General features: G+C 45.8%; 1 protein-coding gene across 1 annotated transcript; it reads left to right on the top strand.

The window, feature by feature from the left end:
• The first annotated feature begins 1,800 nt into the window (after positions 1-1,800).
• Positions 1,801-22,131, top strand: GPR139 (G protein-coupled receptor 139). Its single transcript, XM_054995531.1, has 2 exons — positions 1,801-1,906; positions 21,197-22,131. The coding sequence occupies exons 1-2, from the start codon at positions 1,801-1,803 to the stop codon at positions 22,129-22,131; spliced, it is 1,041 nt and encodes a 346-aa protein (XP_054851506.1).
• The last annotated feature ends 1,608 nt before the right edge of the window (positions 22,132-23,739 follow it).

Raw genomic sequence — 23,739 nt, 5'->3', positions numbered from 1 at the left:
GTATAGATGCCTTTTAGAGGATAATTGTGGGGCGGCTTATCATTTTAATAGACGGGCGACATATTTACTCAGAACTCAGCCCCACTAAGTTCAATGGGGCTTACCCCAGGCAAGCATGCATAGATTGGTTACTCTTGAGAAGGCTATCTTTAATATTTTTCCCTTTGTTGTCTCTTTTATGGGAACCCATCATATACAAAGCTGTTTTTAACACCAATGTCAAGTGGTAACCCAGTGGCCCACTATTCAATCAACTAAAGCTTTAGTTGATTAACCTATAAATAACCGTGCACAAAGGGTATACATGAAGTAAACAGTGGTGTAGTGGTTAAGAGCAGCAGGACTCTAATCTAGAGAGCCGGGTTTGATCCCCCACTCCTCGCTTGACACCAGCTGGGTGACCTTGGGTCAGTCACAGCTCTCTCAGAGTTCTCTCAGCCCCACCCACCTCACAGAGTGATTATTGTGGGGATAATAACATACTTTGTATACTGCTCTGAGTGGGTGTTAAGTTGTCCTGAAACGGGGGGGGGGGTTGTGTGTGTGTGTGTAAATTGAATGTTATTATTGCTGCTGCTGTTGTCATGAAGCTAATAGCAACACACTTTGTAAACCTCTCTGAGTGGGTGTTAAATTGTCCTGAAGGGCAGTATATAAATCAAATGTCAACGCAGAGCCTTCACATTGGCTAGACTTAACTCCTTCCCCTCTAAAGTGCTTTCTGGTCATTTCTCTGGACTCCCTTATTCTGAACGAGTTTGTGACTGTGGACAAGGAAAGTTAGAGACCTTGGATCATATAATATTTTTTTGCCCTAAGTGGAGTAAGGAAAGAGATTTATTATTCCTATTATGTTAAAAGAAAAGCTTCCCTTCCTTCCTTGGGCAATCTCAGTGTTATTGTCTGATAACTTTCCTGACAATCAAACCTCTGCTATAGTGGCTTCCTTTTTAGCCACGGTGATAAAGAAACAAGATTTCCATGAGTTTAGATAGTTTAAAGTGATAATGACGAGTTATGTCTACGTGAATTGGGTATGTTCAAGTGTACAGTTCATATTTTGTTGGTGTTTGTATGGCTTATGGCTTCGGCCGGAAAAACAATAAACATATTATTATTATAAATCAAATGTTGTTGTTGTTGTTGTTGATGATGATGACAATTTTTTTAAATTAAAGATATGACAAAACCATAAAATACAAACAAGAATTAAAATTAAACCATAAAAGAAATGATCAAAAGAACTCTTGGCAAATTGGTTGTTGTTGATGATGATGATATTTTTACTCCAAAATGAGAAGCGTCAGGGGACAAGCCTCACCCAGTCGCTTCCTTGAAAATCCCAGGCCTGGCCACGTGTATTTTCGGTTGGTAAAGAACGGGCACTCTGCGCATGCTCAAGGGGACCTGCTTCTTCCTAACTGCAAGAGGCTGAAAGCGGGTCCAGGGGCTGCCCAAAGCCCTGCAAGTCACAGGCATTTTCAACGCGAAGGCTGCAGGGGAAAGCGGGAGGCCGAACGGCGCAGGTCCCTTTAGGACCCGGCGGAGCGCCCGGGCGAGGGCGCGCCTTCGAAGGGGAGCCGGGGAGCGGGTTAACCCTTGGCGCGCCGCGGCTGGCCGAGCCCTCCTCGCCGCTCATAGGTCCGCGGCCATGTGCCGCCGCCGCCTCCTCCTCCTCCGCCAGGCAGCGGCGGGGCCGGGCCGGCGAGTCCTGCGCTCCGGCGGCCGAGGGTGACTGCGGAGCCGGCATCCAGGCGGGCGCTGCCTCTGCCCTCCCCGGCCCCTCCGAAGCCGGCGTCCATGGAGCACGACTACATCCACATCCGCAACAGCTCCCTGCCCGGCTGCGGCTTAGGGTTCCTGCCCGTGGTCTACTACAGCCTGCTGCTCTGCCTGGGGCTCCCAGGTAAGGGGCGCGCCCGCCTCCCCGCTGCTTTCCGGCGGAGGAGCTCCGTGGTGGGCTCGGCGCGAGGGGGTGCGAGGCTCCAGCGGCCAGAGGATGCCCGGGGCAAGGGGGAGACCGCCCAGCCTGTAGGACGGGTCGCTTTCTTAAGTCAGTCCCCAAATGGATTTAACTCCCAACTTACTCCTCTTTCCGGATGCTCTGTGGGACTGGACAGAGGAGGGAAGCATGGTACGAGGCTCCCCTGAAAGGAGCTGGTCTTTGAACAGCAGGATGGGGGAGGTTGGGGTGGCAGGGGGCTCCTTCCCTATCTCAGCTTCGGAACATGTGGGGCTGCCTTATCCCAAGTCCCAAGGCTTGGTCCATTAGGCTCAGCCCTCTGTGATGACTGTCCAAGCTTTGCCATCTACACCTGCTGATGGGGATCTTTTAACTGCCAGGAATTGACCTTCTCAACATATGAAGCTGTCTTACACCAAGGTAGACCCCGGGTCCACTGTCGCTGCTTCTGGTTGGCAGTGGCTCTCCAAGGTCTGTGGCAGGTCTTTGTCCAAAACCTGCTGCCCAACCTCTTAACAGGAGAAGGCAGAGATGGGACTTGGGACCTTCTGCTAGCAAAGCCTATGTTCTAGCGCTCTCCTGGAGAGTCGCATGTTAAGCTGCCTTAGCTACAGTCAGGCCACTGGTCTATATAGCTCAGCTCTGACAACTCTGGCCAGCCACCATTCTCTTTCTAGAGGTCCCACTTGAGATCAAGCTGGAGATGCCAGTGACTGAAAGTAGGACCTTTGGAAAGCAAAGCATGCATTCAGCCACAGAGCAGCAGCTCCTCCTCTGCTTTGCCTTTTCAATTATTAGGATTTAGTTTGGAGGGGAAGGCAGCATGGTATAGCCCGATCTCGTCAGATCTCCGAAGCTAAGCAGGGTCTGCAAGGAAGACTGTGCAGAGGAAGACAACAGCAAACAACCTCTGCTTCTCACTTGCCCTGAAAGCCCAGTCAGTTGGAACATGACGGCACAAAAGAGAGAAAGATTTAGATTATGATGGGGTGAGGGGAGGCAGCAAACTTGATGGGATTTGGCTTGTGGACTTTATTCAAGGCTTCAGTCCACTTCCCTTACCTCTCGGAAGTCACATTTTCTGACTTAGAAACCTACACACACACAAAGAAGACGTGGTGTGTGTGTGTGTGTGTGTGTGAGAGAGAGAGAGAGAGAGAGAGAGAGAATTACTGGGTTTATGCTATGGAGAGCTGGTGCCGGGAAAGCCAGTTAGGTGAGGTCGCCAACTTCAGAAAGTTGGATTAAATTCTCTAGCTAAGTCATTCCTCTGTCTCCCAAAGCATGCCATGATAAGAAAAAGAAAAAAAAGAGGTATATCCTAGCTGGAGCAGCTGTTGAGCGATCAGTGGCCAACTCGGGCCTTTGCACACTCGTGGAGGTTTTCCTGGGATGCTTTTTAACAAATGAACTGTCCGTGGTGCTGACACAGCACTGTGCTCGAAAGAACAGTCTGCCTCCAGCTTCACAGCTCGCAGTTCAGATGCACCGTGCTTACTGGCTGGAGGAGCAGCTAACAGGTAAACGGCTCTGGCAGACAGGGCTCGGAACAGCTTGGTTAATACTGCAGATGAAGCAAGAGATATGCAAACCTACAAAACAACTGTTGGGCTTTGACTGCACGGTTGCCCTTTCCTCATCAGCTGCGCAGCCTTTATGAAAGCATGAAAGCAAATGCCTTGGAGATCAAATCTCTCCCCCAGGGCATTGCAACCAGGTCTTGAAAGGCAGAAGTCACTAAGACCTCAAATGAAAGAACAGGGTGCATCTATAGGTGATTGTAGAACACCTTCCTTCCCTGCTGAACAGAGCTGCTTTATTTTGCAATCGACAGAACAACGGCACCCAGCCCTCCCTCAATATGTCTGAGATTAGGAGGAAGAGTGTCTAGCTTAGGAGTCACTTCACTCAGCCTAACCTGCCTCACAGGGTTGTTGTGAGACTAAAAAGGAGGAGGTGAAAACCATGCATGCAGTCCTCAGTTCCTTGGGGAAGGAGTGAGAATTAGATGGATCAGTCTTTCAAGCAGGACCTGATCCCTGAGACATCTGGGTAGAAAAAACGATCCCTTCATAAGGCTGCAAACCTAAGCATGCTATCCTGGGAATAAGCTGTAGTGGGGCTTACTTCCAAGGAGACCTGCTTAGGACTGCCCCCCTTCGTCCACAGGATTTGTTTCCGAGTGAGACTGTTAAACAGATCCTGACATTGTTGGTATCGAAAGGTTTACTGTTAACCAGTGTTATCTTTAACACACGTTTTTGAAAAGAAACAACATAATGCCCTTGGAGCTTCTGTCTCTTTAATAAGCCCATAGCTATTTGCTGTCTTCGAAATCAACCTTGATGAGACAAATCAGGAAAGAGTCTTTTGCCTCTTCAACAACTTGCAGGTTTGTGGCAGAAGCTTTTGTGGAGAACTCTCATTCAATGCTTGAAGTGTTTCCTCCAATGGTCGATTATCCAGACATGGGCACAGAGGGGGAAATCTAACCAGGAGGATAAAATGCAAAAAGCCTAGACTGAGACTTTTCAGTGCATACAAGATAAGCATAGGAAGCTTTGAAAGGAGCACCAGTAGCTGATAACACAACCTCACTAGAGATCCTAAGCTAATTTAATACTAGCAGCATAATAAGGATTCATTTTCTTTATTAAGGCTTAATGTGATAGTATTAAGCTTCTTGACAAATTCTAATGCAGCAGTTTCACGCTGAAACCTCTCTTTCGTTGAAGAATAGTGACTTTTTCAAGTCAGCAACAGACCATCTGGGGAGACTGAAATATTCTCCCTCTGGTTTTCATATGTACGCAAACCTAATATATTTTTTTTAAATGCCAGTATTTACTTATGGTATCGAGGTTGATCTATTTGTCAATTGTCACCATAAACCGTTCCAAAAGGGGGTTGGATCCCAAGGTTCTGTTCTACTAATGGCAGAGCCTTCCTCTTGTGCAAAAAAGGGACCGTGCATCAGATCAAGACTTCTTCATTAGTGGATCAGAGACCCTTCTGACCCATCCCATTGATTTTCAGGGCTGAAAAGAGATCTCAACAAAACCTTTCATCCAGGTTCATTTCCAACCTTGATTTACCTTCAAAACTTCAAAGGAGTGCCAGAAAGCAATTTTCTCTCTTTGCTGATATTGTACACACATGACCTTAAAGAAAGGTTTGCGCCATTTGAAAAACAATAGCAAAAAGCCATCACCCACAGAAGTAAAAAACAAAGCACCTGTTGATGCCAGTAGGATCGGATTGCCCAGTGTTACAGGTTCCACTTAATGACCATGTCATTTGCCAACTTCCAACAGGAATTGGACAGGCAACGTTCTGGCTTTTGACAGCGTTAGCAAAATAAGGAATATTGAGCACCAAGGCTGTGGTTCTTTAAAATGCAATGCTGCAAGACTCCAGAGATTTGCAATGAAAGATTTTTAGCCTGCATGCTGCTTCTTTTTACCTGCTTTCTATTTGCAGTGGGGGCAATCGGGGATAAGGGATATGTTTCTGCAAACCTGGGGTAATTCCCCCCCCCCTTTTTAAAAAAAAGGAAAAAAGAGAAGTGGGATCATATAAAATCAAAAGAAGTTTGAAGACAGATCTCAGTTGCCATTTTGGGTTACCTAGGCAACCTAGAACAACTTTATCTAGAGCAGGAGGAAAGGAAGAAGGGACCCCGGGGGGGGGGTGGATTTCCCCTCTCCCACAGGTCCTTGTGTTCCCTCCTTGTTAAATGGGTTGACATGTGTGTCCTGCTTCAGACTATTTCCTCATTAACTCCTCACATTTATCAACTAGCTCTCCTCTGCCAAAGAGATCATAGGAGTATGCAAGGATAAGGTGGTTCAATTCACACACACACACACACATACACAACAATCCTGTGCGATTAGCTAGGGGAAAAGTGAATGCCCCCTGCCCCCATGGTCACTTGGTGAGCTTCATAGCCAAACCAGGGATTCTCTAACCAGTTCTTCCAAGCCCACACAGGCCTTAAATTCCACACAGACCTCAAATCTTAAATTCCCATTATAGGAGGGACCCATATGGTTCAAAAAGATCGTTGTCAGAAGTATCTCATGGGACAGTCTTTTCAGGGAATTGCATCTGAAATTGGATATATTCTGTTACCAGGAAAGAGCATAGTTATGCCCAAGATGGTGCTCTGATTCTGTTCATGTGCTCTGATCTCACTGAAGCCAATGAAAATATAAATCTAAGGAGCTGGAGTAGGAGGGAAGGAGGATTTCCCCTCTCCACAGGTCCTTGTGTTCCCTCCAGTGGGAACACAACTCAGCTAACCATTGCAGTAACATCCACAGAGCAAAGGGGAGGTTGCTCCTAAGAAAATATCTTTGAAGGAAGGCAGATCTTCTGAAATGCCATCCTAGTTCCCATCAAGTCCCTGCCCAGCTATCCCTTGGTCTGTAAGAAACATTCATCTACTTCCCCAACTTTATGGCACAAGGAATTTGAAAAAAAAATAGTATGTTCCAATTTGGATATCTGAATTTCAGATTTGTTTTGTCCTTTGTTAAAAACAAACTGCAAAGTTTTGGCGGGGGGCATCTTTCTCTTTCCCTTGCACTGTGAAAATGAAGTCAGCTAGCGGTCCACTGTGTAAAAATGGCATCAGTGGTGTCATATATGGCATCAAGTTGTGTTAAAACGGTGTAAAATAAAAGAAGTATTAACAGCAGCAACTAAAGTGAGGGTGAACCAAAGTCAACGATAACTGACATTTTTAAATAAAATGGCACTCAAGCATCAAACTAAAAACTCACATCTGCCTCTAGAAAAACGGTGTGGCCTTGCACTCTGGAACTGTAGCATTTCAGAAACCATCAGGCCGGAATGCATGACTAAACACTGGCACATCAAAAACTCCCTGCCTATAGAAGGCTAGCAAAGCAGGGATAATGCTGAAATGCTGGTTTCAAATATGCAATTTCCCAACCTAACAGTTCAGGAAAAATCTGTACACTTGAGTAGGGGGAGCAACTCAATTAGCCTAGATTAGTCCAAGCTCTTCAGAGCTTGGGAGCTAAGAAGGGTCAACCACGGTCAATACTTGGATGGTCGACTACCAAGGAAGACTTGAGTTGCTACATGGAGGAAGGCAATGGCGAACCACCTCTGCCCTTCTATTCCCTTGAACACTTGTGGATGGGATGGCCATGAGTCAGCTGTGACTCGACAGCATGTTCTTCTTTTTTGGGGTGGGGGATGGGGAATGTGTAGATCAGCCAGAAGCCTAGAGCACTTAGAAGAGAGAGATTATAGCTGGATGACCTTGCTAGGAAAAAAAAGAAAAGTGAAAGAAGGAAAAGCTTTGCTAATTAGGCTTTCATGGACCACACCAGCTAATTCACCACCATCTAAAGCTCATCTGAAGTTACATCGTTCAGAACTATACCATTGATTCCCAGATAGCTCTGTATTCTCTACTCTGATGGGCCAGTGGCTTTTCAATAAAGAAAGGTCCTTCCTAGCACCTGCTCAGGGGCAGCCAGGAATTGAACCTGGGACATGTTGCACGCAGGGCAGGTTCTTGACCACTAAGCCAGGACTCCTCAGAGGCCTTTGTATCCAGTTCCCTACCAGTTTTGTGACTCAATAGAGGAGCTCATTATATCAAGGGCAACCAAACCATTCTTCTACAAAGCTATATCTAGAATCATGTGGCTTTAAAAGAACAATCTGTTATCAGAGGAATCTGTAGTAAATTGATCTTGGTAAGCAAAAGTGGAGGCTGGTGCTATGGGTGGGCCATTAGACCACTTTAAAGTGCAAAGTAATATTTTTAATGACTGACACACAATTCCATGCAGAGTAGAGATGCTCACTTATCCCTAACACCATCCCCCCACCCACCCCGCAATCAACTAGAGAGATGCATACTTGAGCGTAGAAATTCCTCGTTCCACTCAAAAGGCTTTGATGTCGCAAATGATACTCTATTAGTGATTGGAGCTCTAATTGCTCATTTTGGAACGGAGCATGAAAAAATACCGGGATGCTGGAACGGTTAATTATGCCATTGTTATATTAAGTCTGAAGCTCTCGGCTCCCCTCTTTCTCTCATCTTGGATCTGTTGCCAAGAATTAAAGGGAAAAGTTAAAAAGGGAGGGGGAGTCTAAATTGTACACAATGCGCAGGTTCGATATGGCTAGAAATTAGCCTCCTGTGGAGCTTCTGGTTCCAACAAGGCACAGTTTGGGTCTGCCTCTTGGGAAAACAGACACAGAATCCATGAAAAGCTGTTAATGCATTTGACCCAAGTCCACCTTAAGAATTTGAGCGCAGGCAGTTCATAGAAAGCAATGAGGTATACCAGGCACTCCCTGTCGTTTTTCTATCTTCCTGAAAAGAGGGTGATCTCATGCAAGGAGTGGGAAAACCGCTTAAAGAACAGTCCTCTGCTGCTACAGCAAATATGTACCCTTGCACCGTAAGCTGTGCTCCATGCACAAATTGGCAAGGTGCCTTTTTTGTCCCCCACAGAGAGGCTGAACTCATTGAGTTAGGAGCAAGGGCACCGACAATCTGATCCAATAAAACCAGAAGGAACCCCCGCTATAAACACCAGAGATTTCACCGCATGCCTCTGTCCCGGTCTTGCTTCACTGGTGTCATCTGAGGACAACGTTTCCATTACCATCCAAGACGACTGTACGTGTACAGTATGCTGAGTGTATAAAGAAATGCAAGGATTTCATTGCAGTAGTGTGATGAGACACTAACAGCCCGTGCTGTTGGGGAGGAGAAAACATTTATTTACAGAGTGACTTTTTAGGCTCAGGTATCCTGAGCGCATGTATTTTAATCCCCCTGAAAACCTTCTAACTGTGCAATCCTGTGCAGATTTACACCAGACTACAGCCATTGGTTTCTATGGGCATTACTGGCATTAATTCTGCAAAGGATTGCAATTTAAATGATCAAGGCTGGCACAGGGTTGAAGGCAAGGATTCTGGGGGTTTGGTTAAATCCAATGGGGACTTTTAGGAAGGGGCTACGGCTCAGAGGAAAAGTCTCTGCTTTGCATTGCAGAAGGTCCCGTGTTCAATTTTCAGTACCTCCAGTTCAAAGGACCAGGCAGTAGGAACACTGTTGCCAGTCTGAGTAGACAATGCCAACCTTGGCAGACCAGTTGTTTTTCAGAATAAGGCAGCTTGAGGTTGCTCATTAGTTCATGCGCAAGGTGAGATAGTGATGGCTTCTTATTGAGAACAGATCCAGAGGAGTTAGCCATGTTAGTCTGTAGTCACAATATAGTAAAGAGTCCAGTAGCACCTTTAAGACTAAGCAACTTTATTGTAGCATAAGCTTTCGAGAACCACCGCTCTCGTCAGATGCATCTGATGAAGAGAGCTGTGGTTCTCAAAAGCTTATGCTACAATAAAGTTGGTTAGTCTTAAAGGTGCTACTGGACTGTTCACTTATTGAGAACAACACTGAGAATCAGAGAGTTTGCATAAAGGAAAAGGTAGCCCATTTTCCTCTTCAATTTAAAGGAGGAGGATCAAGTACAAAGGGCAACTTTTAAAAAATCTGTAGCCTTTTACACCTTTTATTCACGATCTAGGAAAAGTTGATGCAAAGGACAGAGATCAGTTGTTAGATTAATGGTTTTGATTCTTGCAACTTTCTTTTTGCGTGTGTCATAGCATTTTGCAAAGGTGTATGTGGGGTGGTCTGGCTAGTTTTAAATATGCTGTAACATAATAGTGACCAGTGTGGAGTAGTGGCTAGAGTATCAGATCTGGATGACCCGGGTTCGAAACCTCACTCTGCCATGGAAGCTGAATGGAGATGGTAGGCCAGTCCAAAGCTCTCAGCCTAACCTATTTCATGGGGTTGTTTTGAGGATCAAATGGAGGAGAGAACGATGGATTTGAACGATTTGGTTCCCCTGTGGGGAGAAAAGGGTGGGTATAAATGAAGTTCATAAATAAATACTTAATTTGGTTTTCAAGGCACGCCAGACAAGGGCTGGGGAGACATGAATTCTGATTGGATAACCTTGGACCAGACACATAGGCTCAAGCAAATGACCTTGAGTCTCAGCTTCCCAGACCCTCATCTGATTCTCTAAGCACAACACCATACTGGCAACGCTCTAACCATTACAGTAGGCTGACGTTCGAAGACTTCTTCTGCCCCCAAGCTGATTCCTGGCGCTGCAGCCAATGGGGCTAAACTCCATTAACCCCTGGCACCTTGCATTTATTACACATCAAGTACAGATTGTTAGCTTGTAAAAAGTCACACTGCTGGTTTTGAGAGATTTCGGGAGACGGACATTGCTTAAAGCCTAGAACTATTGTCTACCAATGGGGGGAAAAAACATGATAAAAATTGCTTACAAAACCCCATATAGGTAGCAGGAAGGATTGTGCATTAAATGTACTTAGTCTTGGTCAATACCCCGCGTCTGGCAAAATATCTGTTAAGCTGTCGCTGTTTAAAAGACAGTTTCCAGGGAATAGAAGGTTTGCGGCGGCAGATGCCGCTTAATTGCAGGAGGCGGAGGGACCGGTGGCGCATCAGAAGAATCTTGGAACGAGACTGTGGCCTAGTGCCGCAAGCCTCACCAAGGAAGCGTCTGCTGATTGTTTTGCTAAGTCAAGGTCGGAGCAATGATGCGTCAGCTGTGGAAATGAGACACATACAGGAAGGGCAGCTGTTCATGCAATAACAAAACCTGAAGATTGTTCCCAGGTCTGCAAAGGGGTGGATTCGGCACGTGCAAGCCCAGCATGGTAAGCATAGCCAGCACCGAGTCTCTGGAACATAGGAGTCGGTGAAGGTGGCACAATCCACATGTACAAAGGGTGACCAAAGCACTGGGGATCAAGGCAATTAGGACAAGTCCAACCCGGAGGGGAAGGAGCCCGTTTGGTGTAGTGGTTAAGAGCAGCAGGACTCTAATCTGGAGAGCTAGGTTTGATTCCCCACTCCTCCGCTTGAAACCAGCTGGGAGACCTTGGGTCAGTCACAGCTTCTTGGAGCTCTCTCAGCCCCACCCACCTCACAGGGTGAGTGTCGTGAGGATAACAACACATTTTGTAAACCGCTCTTTGTAAACGCGCTTTGACAACCGCGTTAAGTTGTCCCGCCCTAGCAGATGCTTCCTTGGTGAGGCTTGTGGCACTAAGCCACAGTCTTGTTCCAGGATGCTTTTGATGCGCTACCGCATCAAAAGTATATACATCAAATGTTGTTATGTTATTACAAGGTAACTGGGAGAACTGCATCAAATGAAATTATATCACAATATCCGCTCGATATATAATCTTTAAAGGTCCCCATGCTAGAGGCGCCTGCCCACCCCCCAACCATGCACCCTTGATGGAGGGGAGGAGATAGAGAATACTCCCATTACCAATTGCACCTACCCATTCAGGGCTATGGCAGCTCACTCAGTGGGGGCCACAGTTGCTCACACGCATCCAGTCCAGGGCTTGGGCAGCTGGCTTCAGGTGGCAGCAGCAGCTCCCACCCATGTTGCACAGGGTGAGAGCCAACCTTTGCTTGGGCTCAGGGTCCCCCCAGCAGGGGGCAGGGAGGGTCATGCCATTGTGGGGTGGCGGTGGGCAGCAGAGATTCTGGAACCCCATCTCGGACTTTTGCCCAGGGCCCTAGAATCACTAAGACCGCCCCTGTCCCCAGCATATTTTTTTACATTCAGAGCTATCCTTTTAAAATTTATTCCAGAGTTACAGGCCTGCTCTGTACACTGCTCCCAACACAGCAGTGGTGGCATTCTTCTTTAAGCCTGAGTGAACGTTCATCTGCTCAACGTGTTGTCCTAAACAGAGTTACACCCTTCTAAGTCATATGGGCTCAGAAGGATATAACTTTGGTCAGAACGGCACTGTGAGTGTCGTTGGCTTAATCGGAGGGTATTATGCACCCAGGAGCCCAAATATAAAGCTGCCTTCTACCAAGTCTGACCATTGGTCTATCAAAGTCAGTATTGTCTGCCCTCACTGGTCGAGGCTCTCCAGGTTGTCAGGTGAAGGTCTTTTTCACCAGGTAATGGATTCTTCTCAGCTGGAGATGCAACTTTGGACATTATGCACACAAAAGAGATGCTTGTGCTACCAAGGCATGGCCCCTTCCCAACAGGGCAGCTATCCAGGAGCCTCATGGAAGCTGCTCTTGTCTCATTCCAGCAAGGGAGACCTGCGCATGTAAGCACATGTCTGAAATATTGATTAGGACTTGGACCTCTGCTGTCTTTGTCTGACGTTCTAGCCACTAGGCTCACACTGTGCCCCTGTGCTGGCCACACAGAGAAGAGCTGCTTGCAGTTCTGAGACTCTGTCATGCAGGGCTTCTGGCTGCTCAGATCGGACAGCCAAATCTGAGGCTTCAGTTCCCTTCTAGCTTTCCAGGCCACCCAATATGGCTGGGCATCCAAAACACAGCCTCCATTCCCAACCATTGTCAAGGTAGTGCCACAGAGCTTCCTGGATCAGACCTGTAGTTCCTATGATTGCCAACTGGCACAGGGTGTACAGGGAATCAAGCTCCTGGGCCCTGCTGCCAGGTTCTCTGGTTCAAACCTGCTAGCACATTACATCCACAACAAAAAACGCTGGGCGAAATTTCTCCTTTGTGTGTGCCTATTGAAACATAGTATGGAAACATAGTATTTTCATTCACCAGGGAGACAGAGGCGCCTCTCATTATTGGAAGGCTGGCCTTTAAATATCTTTGGGAATGGCATCAAGGGCTGGCACGATGGGGAATCTGCAGAGGAGCACAGCCTGACAGAGGCCCTAGTGCCAAATGGAGTTGCTGGGCTCCTCCGCAGATTCCCCATCTGCTCTGCAGGAGCAGGAGAGTACACACAAGATTCCAACAATGTGCCGGAGTCTTGGGGATAATATCCCACTGCATGTTAGGAGAGGTGCCTGGTGGGTGTGGCACAATACTTTTGCATGTCTTGTAGTTTTCCTGATGTCAACAGGGGTTTGAGAAGACTGAAAAAGAGGTGCATTCCGCTTCCCCTTCTAGGATGCATATACGTATGCACAGGGCTTTTTTTCTGGGAAAAGGGGTGGTGGAACTCAGTGGGTTGCCCTCAAATGGTCACATGGCTGGTGGCCCTGCCCCCTGATCTCCAGCCGAGCAGTACAGAGGGCAATCTAAACTCCCCTTGTCTGGAGATCAGGGGGCGGGGCCACCAGCCATGTGACCATTTTCAAGAAGTTCCAGAACTCCGTTCCACCACATTCCAGCTGAAAAAAAGCCCTGCGTATGCACACACACACCTTTGGGGGGGGGGGGGAGCATGATTATAGAGGGAAGGCATCTTGTTGAGTTTCTTCTGCATAAATAGCAAGCTCATTTGAGAAGATTTGCTCTATCGTAGGATTGGTCAAACTCTTCTGCTTGTGGACAAATAAAAATGCAGCATTGAATGACCTCTTCCCACACCCATCTAAGAAGCTCTCTCAGTTCTTTGGATGGGTGGAAGAAATGGCAGAGGAGAGATTGCCCTTAGAGATTTCCTTCTATTTCCCATCTGTATCCCTCAACACAGTGTTTTCAGATGTGCATCACAAAAGAATTGCCAGGACAGGAGATCAAAACTCAGAACCTGAAACTCAGTAGCATTTCAAGAGTCATGTCAATATTGGCCTCTCTGGCAGGAGATGACTCTTTTGAAAATAATAATTATGAGGAGGAAAGGTCTTTAGCAAAGGAGACCCCTTGCTAGCTCTGTCTGGTGAGGGTTGCTAGTCAGCAGAGCTTTTTTTCAGCAGGAACGCAGTGGAATGGAGTTCCGGCACCAATTGTGACGGGTGGCCCCACCCCCTGATCACCAAACAGAGATCAGTTCCTCTGGAGGAAATGGCCATTTTGTAAGAGGGCCCAAGTGTTTCTCCCTCATTTCCCTCTTTTCCCCAAAAAAAGCCCTGCTAGTCAGCAATCCAAGAACTTCTGGAGAGAGCAAACTGGCTGTGCAATCAGTGGGCTTAGAAGGATGTAACTCTGTTCAGAATTGTACGGGAAAGATCCCTGGGTCTGCCTACGGGTCTCATACTCCTTATATCGGAATTGGTGCAGGGCCAAAAGTCCTTTCGCAATTCTACAATTATTACGACTTGGTATTGAGTTTATGTTGCTCTACACAATATTTTGAAAAATATGTACAGATTTTTCATCATCGCAACCAAATGCGAAGCTGGACAATATCTCATACCTTGAAAAGCTGTGCGGGAGATGGGAAGGTATCCTTTATCACACAAGGATAAGAAAAGCGGGACGGACCTGCTCCCTTCCTTCTGCATGTCTTCCAGAATGAGGAGGTTAATGTGATTAGGGTGTTGGATTAGGAGCGGCGAAGATTGGAGTTCAAATCTCCACTCTGCCATGAGCCTTGCTCTATTACGCTCCGCCTAACCTCCCTCACCGGGTTTTTACAAGAACAAAATAGAAGAGAACTACGTACGCCACCCTGACCTCATCACAAAAAAGGCAGGATAAAAAAAAACCCTAATAAACAATAATTAGAACTGGGTCCCATATCACCAATGAGGGTTAAAAGCTTGTGCTAGGTCTGGGAAAATGTCAAGATCACCACCCGAAGGAATACAGGTCACAGGCTTTAAAAGGAGTTTTTGTAGCATAGTGGTTAAGTGGTTGGATTGCGAATCAGCATTCTGCTGGTTCGAATCTCACTGCTGCCATGAGCTCAGCAGAAGGCTTTGGGGAAGCCACTCCTCTCAGCCCCAGCCGTATTGCGAGGCTAATAACAACACTGGCTTTGCTCATCACCACTCTAAGTGGGGCCCTGATCTGTGCTATATAAGCACAGTTATTATTAACTTAGTGCTTCTAGTAGTAGAACTGATGATCAAGCACTTCTCCCTAACGCTCTGACCCAGGACCACAAGCAGGGCAGGCCCAGCTTCTTGGGAGGTACAGGGGATTCCCTGGGCATGCTGGAAAAAACAATAGTTTGTAAATTAAAAGAAAACAGCACTCTAGAAATCCAAGGGCAGTTCAGTATCAACTGGAATGGACTAGCTAGCCTGAAATTATAATATTCTGGAGGGGCAGAATTGGTTCATGGGGAGATGTCCCTGTCGTTTCCTCCAGGCCCCCCAGCCTTTACAGCTTACGGTCAGCAGCGCCTGGAAATGCATCTTGGAGCAAATGCAGATATTTTGAAATGAGCTATTGGTGCACTCTTGTCTCAAGGCAAAAGGGCCTCCGCATTTCTGCATTTCTGCCTAGTGGTAAACAAACAGTGGGTCTGACCTTTTGAAATGTGAGAGTTAATGCTGAGGTGGATTGTTTATCCACTTGAAGGAATAACAATATGAGACTCTCTTTAGCAAGCCCGTGGCACTTTGTCCACCAAGCCACGTGGAAACTTCTGTTTGCAAGCTGCGCTGCAACCCATTTAAACACCAAAAGCCATTTTCAAAGCATAGCATGACCTGCCCGTTGCATAGCAGCACCGGTACGGTGAAGAAAGAACTAGGAGACAGCCCCCAACTTAGCCATGTTTATTCAGAAGTAAGCCCCTCCTGGTATGTTATGGGCTTAGCCCTGCGTAAGTTTGGCTAGAGACGCTTGAATGCTAAGCTCCTGTATATGATAATAGGTGTTTTCAGCACTACATTCAGATCTTTCAGATAAAATAAGGGACCAAATGCTTTCTTTAAAAACATATACAGATTTTGAATTGGGGTTCAGCAAATCTAAAAATTTCAAAGGCCAACCCAAACCACTGACCAGCTTTATTCGATCACATTTTAAATGAGATGGAAGGGTTTTATTTTTATTTACAGGCGGGGGGACAGACAAGGAGTTCTGGGAGGGGAGGGCAAACAATCTGGAAATCCGCCCCCCCCCCCACACACACACACTTGAATCTCACCACTCAGGATACTATGAACTCTGAGGGTTGGAGTGGCCATCTCTTCTCTTCTTAACTGACTCCCAGCAGTGTCATAATTCTGAGATCCAGAGGAGTTAGCCGTGTTAGTCTGCAGCAGCAAAATAGAAAAGAGTCCAGTAGCACCTTTAAGACTAACAAACTTTATTGTAGCATAAGCTTTCGAGAACTACAGCTCTCTTCGTCAAATGAGACGAAGAGAGCTGTGGTTCTCAAAAGCTTATGCTACAGTAAAGTTGGTTAGTCTTAAAGGTGCTACCGGACTCTTCAAAATTCTGAGGGCAGCGAGCACTTTCAGGCCTCATTGGGCTGTTTGCTGAGGGCTTTTTCCTTCTTTTTAATGTATAAACTAATATTTTCCTGCTTTCTATGGGAGTATCACCAATTTGCAAAATGCTTTACCTTGCCGATGGGCAAGGGCTCTTTTGCTGCCTTTGTCTAAGAACATTCTGCTATGAAATCTGCTATTAGAATGGGCACCAGGTTTGAATCCCTGGTCCGCCATGGATACTCACTGGGTGATATTGGGCCAGTCATATACACTCAGCTTAAACTAACCTCACAGGGTTGTTGTGAGGATAAAATTTGGTGCCAGTTTGGTGTAGTGGTTAAGAGCAGTAGGGACCAGGTTTGATTCCCCACTCCTCCACTTGAAGACAGCTGGGTGACCTTGGGTCAGTCACAGCTCTTTCAGAGCTCTCTCAACCCCACCTACTTCACAGGGTTGTGGGGATAATCATAGCATACTTTGTAAATTGCTCTGAGTGGGTGTTATGTTGTCCTGAAGGGCAGTATATAAATCAAATGATGTTGCTGTTGTTGTTATTGTTGCTGTTATAAAATGAATGATGCCAGTGGCTTTGGGTCCCAATTAGAGTATAAATGCGACAGATGGATGGATGGATAGATAGATGGATAGATAGGAATCTCCTAGGGTCTACTTCTTTTTTTTCTTTATCTGACTCCCAAGTGCTCTAAGCTTTTCAAGGAAAACCTCAATCTTCCACTAAGCTAGTCTTACAGTCAAAAACCAGCACAGGATGCCCATGGAGAAATCTACCCAGATAAAAAAGACCAACTGGATCAGCCCAGTGGTGCATCTAGTCCCTGTTTTGCACAGTCAGCTATCAGATGTCCTGAAAGGCACAGAGGCCAAAGCCTCACACATTGCTGCCCTCCCCTGCAGCTAGTACTCAGAGGTATACTGCCTCCAAATATGGAAGTTCCATTAGTTGTTATGGCAAATAGCTATGAACAGACCTCTCCCTCCTCCATGAATTTGTCCAGTCCCCTTTTATAGGGATCTTGTGGCAACGAGTTCCATAAGATTATTATGCATTCTTTCTTTTATCCATCGTCTTAATCGGGGTCCTTTGAGTTTTAATATTACAGGCTGGCTGAGGTGAAGGGGTGTTTTCTCTATGCAACTTTTCCGGGCCATACATAACGTTTCATATCCCTATAGCATCTCCCTTCGCTGTCTTTTTGTAAATGGAAAAGCCCATTGTACAGAATGTGCTCCAATCTCATGATCATTTTGGTTGGCCTTTCCTGCCCCTTTTCTAGCTCTTCAAGATTAGCAGCATCTGACGATAGGAAACTGCACTATAGTGAGTCAGATCATAAACCCATCCCTACCTCATTACCACCCACTCCAAGTGGCAGCAGCTCTCTCTCTCTCTCTCTCAACGTCTCCCACCTGAGATCCTTCAACTAGAGAGACAGAGAACTGAACTTGAGACCACCTGCATTCCAAGCGAAGTGCTTTCACACTAAGCCATGGATGGTTTCTCCCTGAGCAGGGGTCTCCCTGCATTCTCATTTACTTTGGACTAAGGACTCATCAGTACAGAACAAATTTATTTCTCTAGCTCCTAAACAGAGGCGGTCCTAAGCTGATAATTCTCCACCGTACTACAGGGATGGTGTTCCAAACTGCATGCTTGTTAAAGGAACAGCTTTCTTGTCTTTAATATCTCTGGTGGGATTCCAATGGAAATAGCAACATTCCTTTTGCACACAAGCCCGCTCCATATAACATGGGCATAGAACATCTCCAGGCCTTGTCAGATTGGCTTTCTAATTCTGGTTAGAGACAAAGCCAGATGAAATGTAGAGGGAGACAGTTTCCTCTTGCTGTTGCTGCTTTTAGTGCTGAGTCCCTCAAGAAAGGGGTGGGGACAAAAGCTACCCAGAAATCCCTCCTCTATAAGTAGGAAGGACAAGGGCTATCAAGGATAGGGACTGGGGGACAAAATTCCAGGGTCCCTGATCATCCTGGTAAGCCCAAGCAAGTCATGCAGTTAGATTTCAAGGTGCCCATCTGGGATCCTGAAATTTATGTTTGTTGTGCCTGATTATAGGATGTTATATCCATAGACATGTGATTTTAGTGTTTTTATCTTTTGTATTCCTATTTATTACTGTAACCCGCCCTGAGCCCGCTCATGGGGAGGGTGGGCTATAAATTTAATAAATAATAATAATAATCAAATAATAATGAGCCCCATGGCACAGAGTGGTAAGCCTCAGTACTGCAGCCCAAGCTCTGCTAATGATCTGAGTTCAACCCTGGCGGAAGCCAGGTTCAAGTAGCCGGCTCAAGGTTGACTCAGCCTTCTATCCTTCCGAGGTCAGTAAAATGAGTACCCAGTTTCCTGGGGGTAAAGTGTAGATGACTGGGGAAGGCAATGGCAAACCATCACGAAACAAAAAGTTTGCCAAGAAAACGTTGTGATGCAACATCCCCCCATGGGTCAGTAATGACTCGGTGCTTGCACAGGGGACTACCTTTACCTAATAATCATAAAAAAATAATTCATAGGAAAGGGTTTGCCTGTGTGGGGAAGAAGTTGTCCTTCTCTGAGGACATGTGATAGCTGTCCACAGCCCTGGAGAGGGATGGGCCCTTGTGGCTCATTTCCTCTTCCAAAGGGAACAGCTATAACACATTTGCAGAAAGGACAACCAGGCAGCCCAAGAGATGCTTTGATGTTAAACTGTTTGGTAATGTAAACAATGGATATCTGCAGCAGAGACATGGAGAACATCAATCATGAGGACTACAGCCTTGGTTCTGATATGAAGCCTGACAAAATGATGCCATTGCTGAATGTCAAAACTATTTTCTTCCTACACTCACTAAGGATCATTACAAAGGTGGGGGGGGGGCGCTTACAGCATCCTAAACACACTCTTATTGGGGCATAAACTTCCATGGATGCGATAAGCAGATCCCTAATTGCATGATGTGGATCCTCCGTTGGCAGAAAGTGGGCTCTAGAACCAAAAAATTATGCCCTAATAAAATGTGTTAAATATTTTAAGATGCCATGGGACTCCTGTTTGTTTTTTCCCCCTACAACAGCTATTTCTCAGCAATGTATAAATGTACCTCCTTTTCTCTCTGCCTACAAATGACTGTGAACTTGAGTGATTGTGTCATTCTCCTGAATATCTGCAGGTAAAAATGTTAGTAGCGGATACTGTCTTGCTAAAATTCCCCCAATTCTTTAAGAAATCAAGTGCAGGCAGCATTTATAAATCGAATGGTATCACCGTCTGTGCTGGGCAATTGCATTCATGGAGTGCACATAAGGACATGATTTCTTTTGCTTCCCCTTATTTCCCTTGATTCTTATTTAGAGGAATCCTCATAATTATTCTTGATTGGCCTTGAAAAGGCGATCAGCACGATCGCAAGTTTAACATTAAACAGCACACATTAGCTCTGCAAGAGAAGTAATTACTGTGTGCATGCAAAAACTGTCAATACTTGGCAACTCAGACTGCCAGGGAGCCTCTGTAGCTTTGTGCATGAACTGACAGAACCAACTGCAGCAGCAAGCTTGGTACAGTTATGCTTGGCTAGGGCGCAGCCTGCACATTTTGGCAGCAACATTCGAGTCCAGCAGCACTTTAAAGACCAACGAGAGTTGTAGGGCATAGGCTTTTGAGAGTCAACCTCCCTTTGTTAAATACAAGTCTGACAAATCACATTTTTGCAGCGATTCTGGAATAAAAGCAGGGTCTGATCTGAGAACGGCTGTGGCTCAGAGGCAGAGCATCTGCTTTGCATTCAAGAGCTCGTAGGTTTCATCTTCGGAATCTCCATTTAAAAGAATCAGACTTTGAAGAGCTGCCAGTCACAGTAGACAATACTGACTTTGACAGACTATGGTCTAACTCGTTCGTGTGTGTGTGTGTACATAGATAGATATAGATATAGATATAGATATAGATATAGATATAGATATAGATATAGATATAGATATAGACAGGGCTTTTTATCAGCAGGAACGTGGTGGAACGGAGTTCCGGCACCTCTTAAAAATGGTCACATGCCGGTGGCCCCGCCCCCTGATCTCCAGACAGAGGGGAGTTTAGATTGGGCAATCTAAACTCCCCTCTGCCTGGAGATCAGAGGCCGGGGCCACCAACCATGTGACCATTTTCGCTGAGGGCCATTCAAACTTTAAAAAACTCCCCATTTGTTCCAGCTGACCCAAAGTGACATCATTGTGCGGTCTTGAGTTCCACCACCTCTTTTCCCAGAAAAAAAGCCCTGGATATAGATAAAGATATAGATCTCAGGGACAGAGCATCTGCTTTGTATAAAACCCCCAAATTCAATCCCTAGCATCTCCAGTAAAAGGATCTCTGATAATAGATGCTAGAAGACCCTTCTGGAGAAGCCACTCCCAGTCAAGAATAGACACTGTAAGGGGCTGGATGGCAGAGGGTGAAGCCAATACAGAGCAAATGAAGTGGTGGTGATTGTCCCCAGAGCAGAAACCAGCAATGTCGGCACCAAAACTGAGGTCATCCTGTAGAGTCTAAACTAGAATAATCAGGATACACATTCGAAAGGTAAAGGTAAAGGCAGTCCCCCTGTGCAAGCACCGAGTCATTGCTGACCCATGGGGGGGACGTTGCATCACGACATTTTCTTGGTTGATGACATTGCCTTCCTCCTTAGAAGGATGGAAGGCCAAGTTAACCTTGAGCCAGCTGCCTGAACCTGGCTTCCGCCAGGATCGCATTCAGGTCGTGAGCAGAGCTTGGGCTGCAGTACTGCAGCTTGCCACTCTGCACCATGGGGGTCTCCCCATGGGGAAGGCAATGGCAAACCACCTCGTAACAAAAGTCTGCCCAAAAACGTTGTGATGTGATGTCCCCCTGTGGGTCAGTAATGACTCAGTGCTTGCACCTTACATATACATTTGAAATGGCCTGGCTATGCAAATCATGGTTGCAACCTCATGGGAAGCTAACCTTTTTTCTTTCTCTCTCTCTCTCCCTCTAGCAAACATTTTGACAGTCATCATTCTGTCACAGTTAGTGGCTCGCAGGCAGAAATCCTCCTACAACTACCTTTTAGCTCTGGCAGCTGCAGACTTGCTGGTGCTTTTCTTCATTGTCTTTGTAGACTTTTTGTTGGAAGATTTCATCCTGAAAGAGCAAATGCCAGAGGTCCTGGACAAAATCATCGACGTCTTAGAGTTTTCTTCCATTCACACCTCTATTTGGATTACCGTGCCTCTCACCATCGACCGATACATAGCGGTCTGCCATCCTCTGAAATATCACATGGTTTCTTACCCAGCCCGCACCCGAAAAGTGATAGTAAGTGTTTACATCATTTGTTTTCTGACCAGCATCCCTTATTATTGGTGGCCCAACATCTGGATAGAAGACTACAAAAGCACGCTGGTCCATCACATCCTCATCTGGATCCACTGTTTTACCATCTACTTAGTCCCCTGTTCTATTTTTTTCATCTTGAATTCCATCATTGTATACAAGCTTCGGCAGAAGTGTCATTTCCGATTGAGAGGCTATTCCACCGGGAAAACAACTGCCATCTTGTTCACCATCACCTCCATTTTTGCCATCCTGTGGGCACCGAGGATTATCATGATCTTGTATCACCTTTATGTCTCGCCGCTAAATGACAGTTGGTCCATCCACATTGTCTCCGATGTTGCCAACATGTTAGCGCTCCTGAACACAGCCATCAATTTCTTCCTGTACTGCTTCATTAGCAAGCGATTCCGCACCATGGCAGCTGCCACGCTCAAGGCCTTCTTTAAGTGCCAGAAACAACCTGTCCAGTTCTATACAAACCATAACTTTTCGATAACCAGCAGCCCCTGGATATCCCCTGCCAACTCGCACTGTATCAAAATGCTTGTTTATCAATATGATAAAAATGGAAAGCCTATAAAAATATCACCATGATCGTCTCTTGAAAGATTAATCTCTTGGATGCCAAGTTCTTTTGAAGTTGTTACATCTACAGGACGTGGGAGCCCAAACAGTCCTTTGCAAAGCATGGCTGCTGGGTTTCACTTGTCTGACAACCGGAAAGGTATTTAAGCTAGAACTGTTGACAGGAGCCATTGCTGTGGAGGAGAAGGAATGAGAAGGCAAAGCTGCTTTATACCTTGTAGAGCATCCCAAATACCACTTTGGAGAAGAGGCCTTCAGTAGCGGTTGTTTAGGTGTTCAAATAGTGATGCTGTACAGTGCAAAAATCTGGGTGAAAAGCTACCAGAGAGTGTCCTGTTACAGAACTGTTACAGAACTGAAGCAACACACCCAAACTGAACATTTTCTATATTTCTTGGTGGGATTATTATATGCCTTTGCTGCAGAGGAGGGTGTTTTTAATTTGAATCCTGGCATGGAAACTCTACTGCACGAATTATCTACTGTTGAAGAAAGGAAGCAAACCAGCTGCCAGATATTTATATTGTGGCATAAACTCTTTTTTTGCAGGCTCACTGGAAGAAGAGTCCAAAACTAGAAGCCGAACTGTAGGGCTTGTCATGTGAAGCAGTAAAAAAGCTGCAAATATCCAAATGACCCTGAAGGCTTTTTGAAAATGCGACATCAAGACTATTTTGCAGGAGGAGAAGGGGGCTTTTTTCCTCTGAGCCTAGAACAAAAACAATCTATGTGGGCATCTACTTCAATAAGTCCCTTTCCAGTTCAGTGTTCCATCCTCCAAGGTGCTTTGTTAGTTTGTGATTTACATGGGAATCTATAGGTCTCAATAATGCCTAAGAAAAATAAGAACTAGCAGGGCCTTTCTTGGTCCAGCTCTAAGTTATACCAATTTGAAAAACTCACGAATGTAAGAAGAATGGGTTGGGAGGGGTTGTGAATGTATGACATCACAGATGTACCATTTGAACATTCACTGTTAAGGGTAGAATCCATTTGTGGAAGTAACACACTAGAAACTTTTCAATTCTCAAGAACTGTACCATTGGGGCAGTATGCTTAAAATGATTGTTCAGTAAGCAGCCATTCAAAAGATCCAGCTTTATAAACCAAGAGAAGCAATACTGGACATTTTAGAAAATGTCAAGGAGGAACATGAACAATGGATATTTTCACCTGTTCTCTCTTGGCTGTTGAAACAGTTGTGATGGGCAATTAATACTGGCCTTAAAGAATCCAACTATAACTTTCCATATCACATACCCCAACACATGCATGGGATTTTGGCAAAACTGTAAGCATCCGAGAGCATTGTTTTTTCACGTTCCCATTGCCTTGGTTTTCATGAGCCCAATTCTGCAGTGGATAGACCTCCATATGGTTGAAGTTTATTTATTTATTTTATTGGATTTCTATTTTGCCCTCCCCGCAAGTTGCTGTTGTGCTTTCAGGGTCTGGTACGAGAATGTCATTGGACTTCTGGGGACTGGGTGGCACTTGACACCAGGCGTGAGCAGGTCACAATATTAGTTTTGCAACCCTTCTACATAGAAAAATAAACTTATGGCAAATGGAGGGGGCAAATACCAGGCAGGTCTTAATTCAACGAGTGTCCCCTTC

The sequence above is a fragment of the Eublepharis macularius genome, chromosome 12 (genome assembly GCF_028583425.1).
Source record: "Eublepharis macularius isolate TG4126 chromosome 12, MPM_Emac_v1.0, whole genome shotgun sequence".
Lineage (NCBI taxonomy): Eukaryota > Metazoa > Chordata > Lepidosauria > Squamata > Eublepharidae > Eublepharis > Eublepharis macularius.
This window is presented reverse-complemented; position numbering and strand designations above follow the sequence as displayed.

Excerpts from the sequence above, each read along its gene's own strand:
- GPR139 (XM_054995531.1), top strand. The coding sequence starts at position 1,801 with ATGGAGCACGACTACATCCACATCCGCAACAGCTCCCTGCCCGGCTGC. Across the intron at positions 1,907-21,196 it reads GCTCTGCCTGGGGCTCCCAG|CAAACATTTTGACAGTCATC; the intron begins GTAAGGGGCGCG and ends CTCTCCCTCTAG.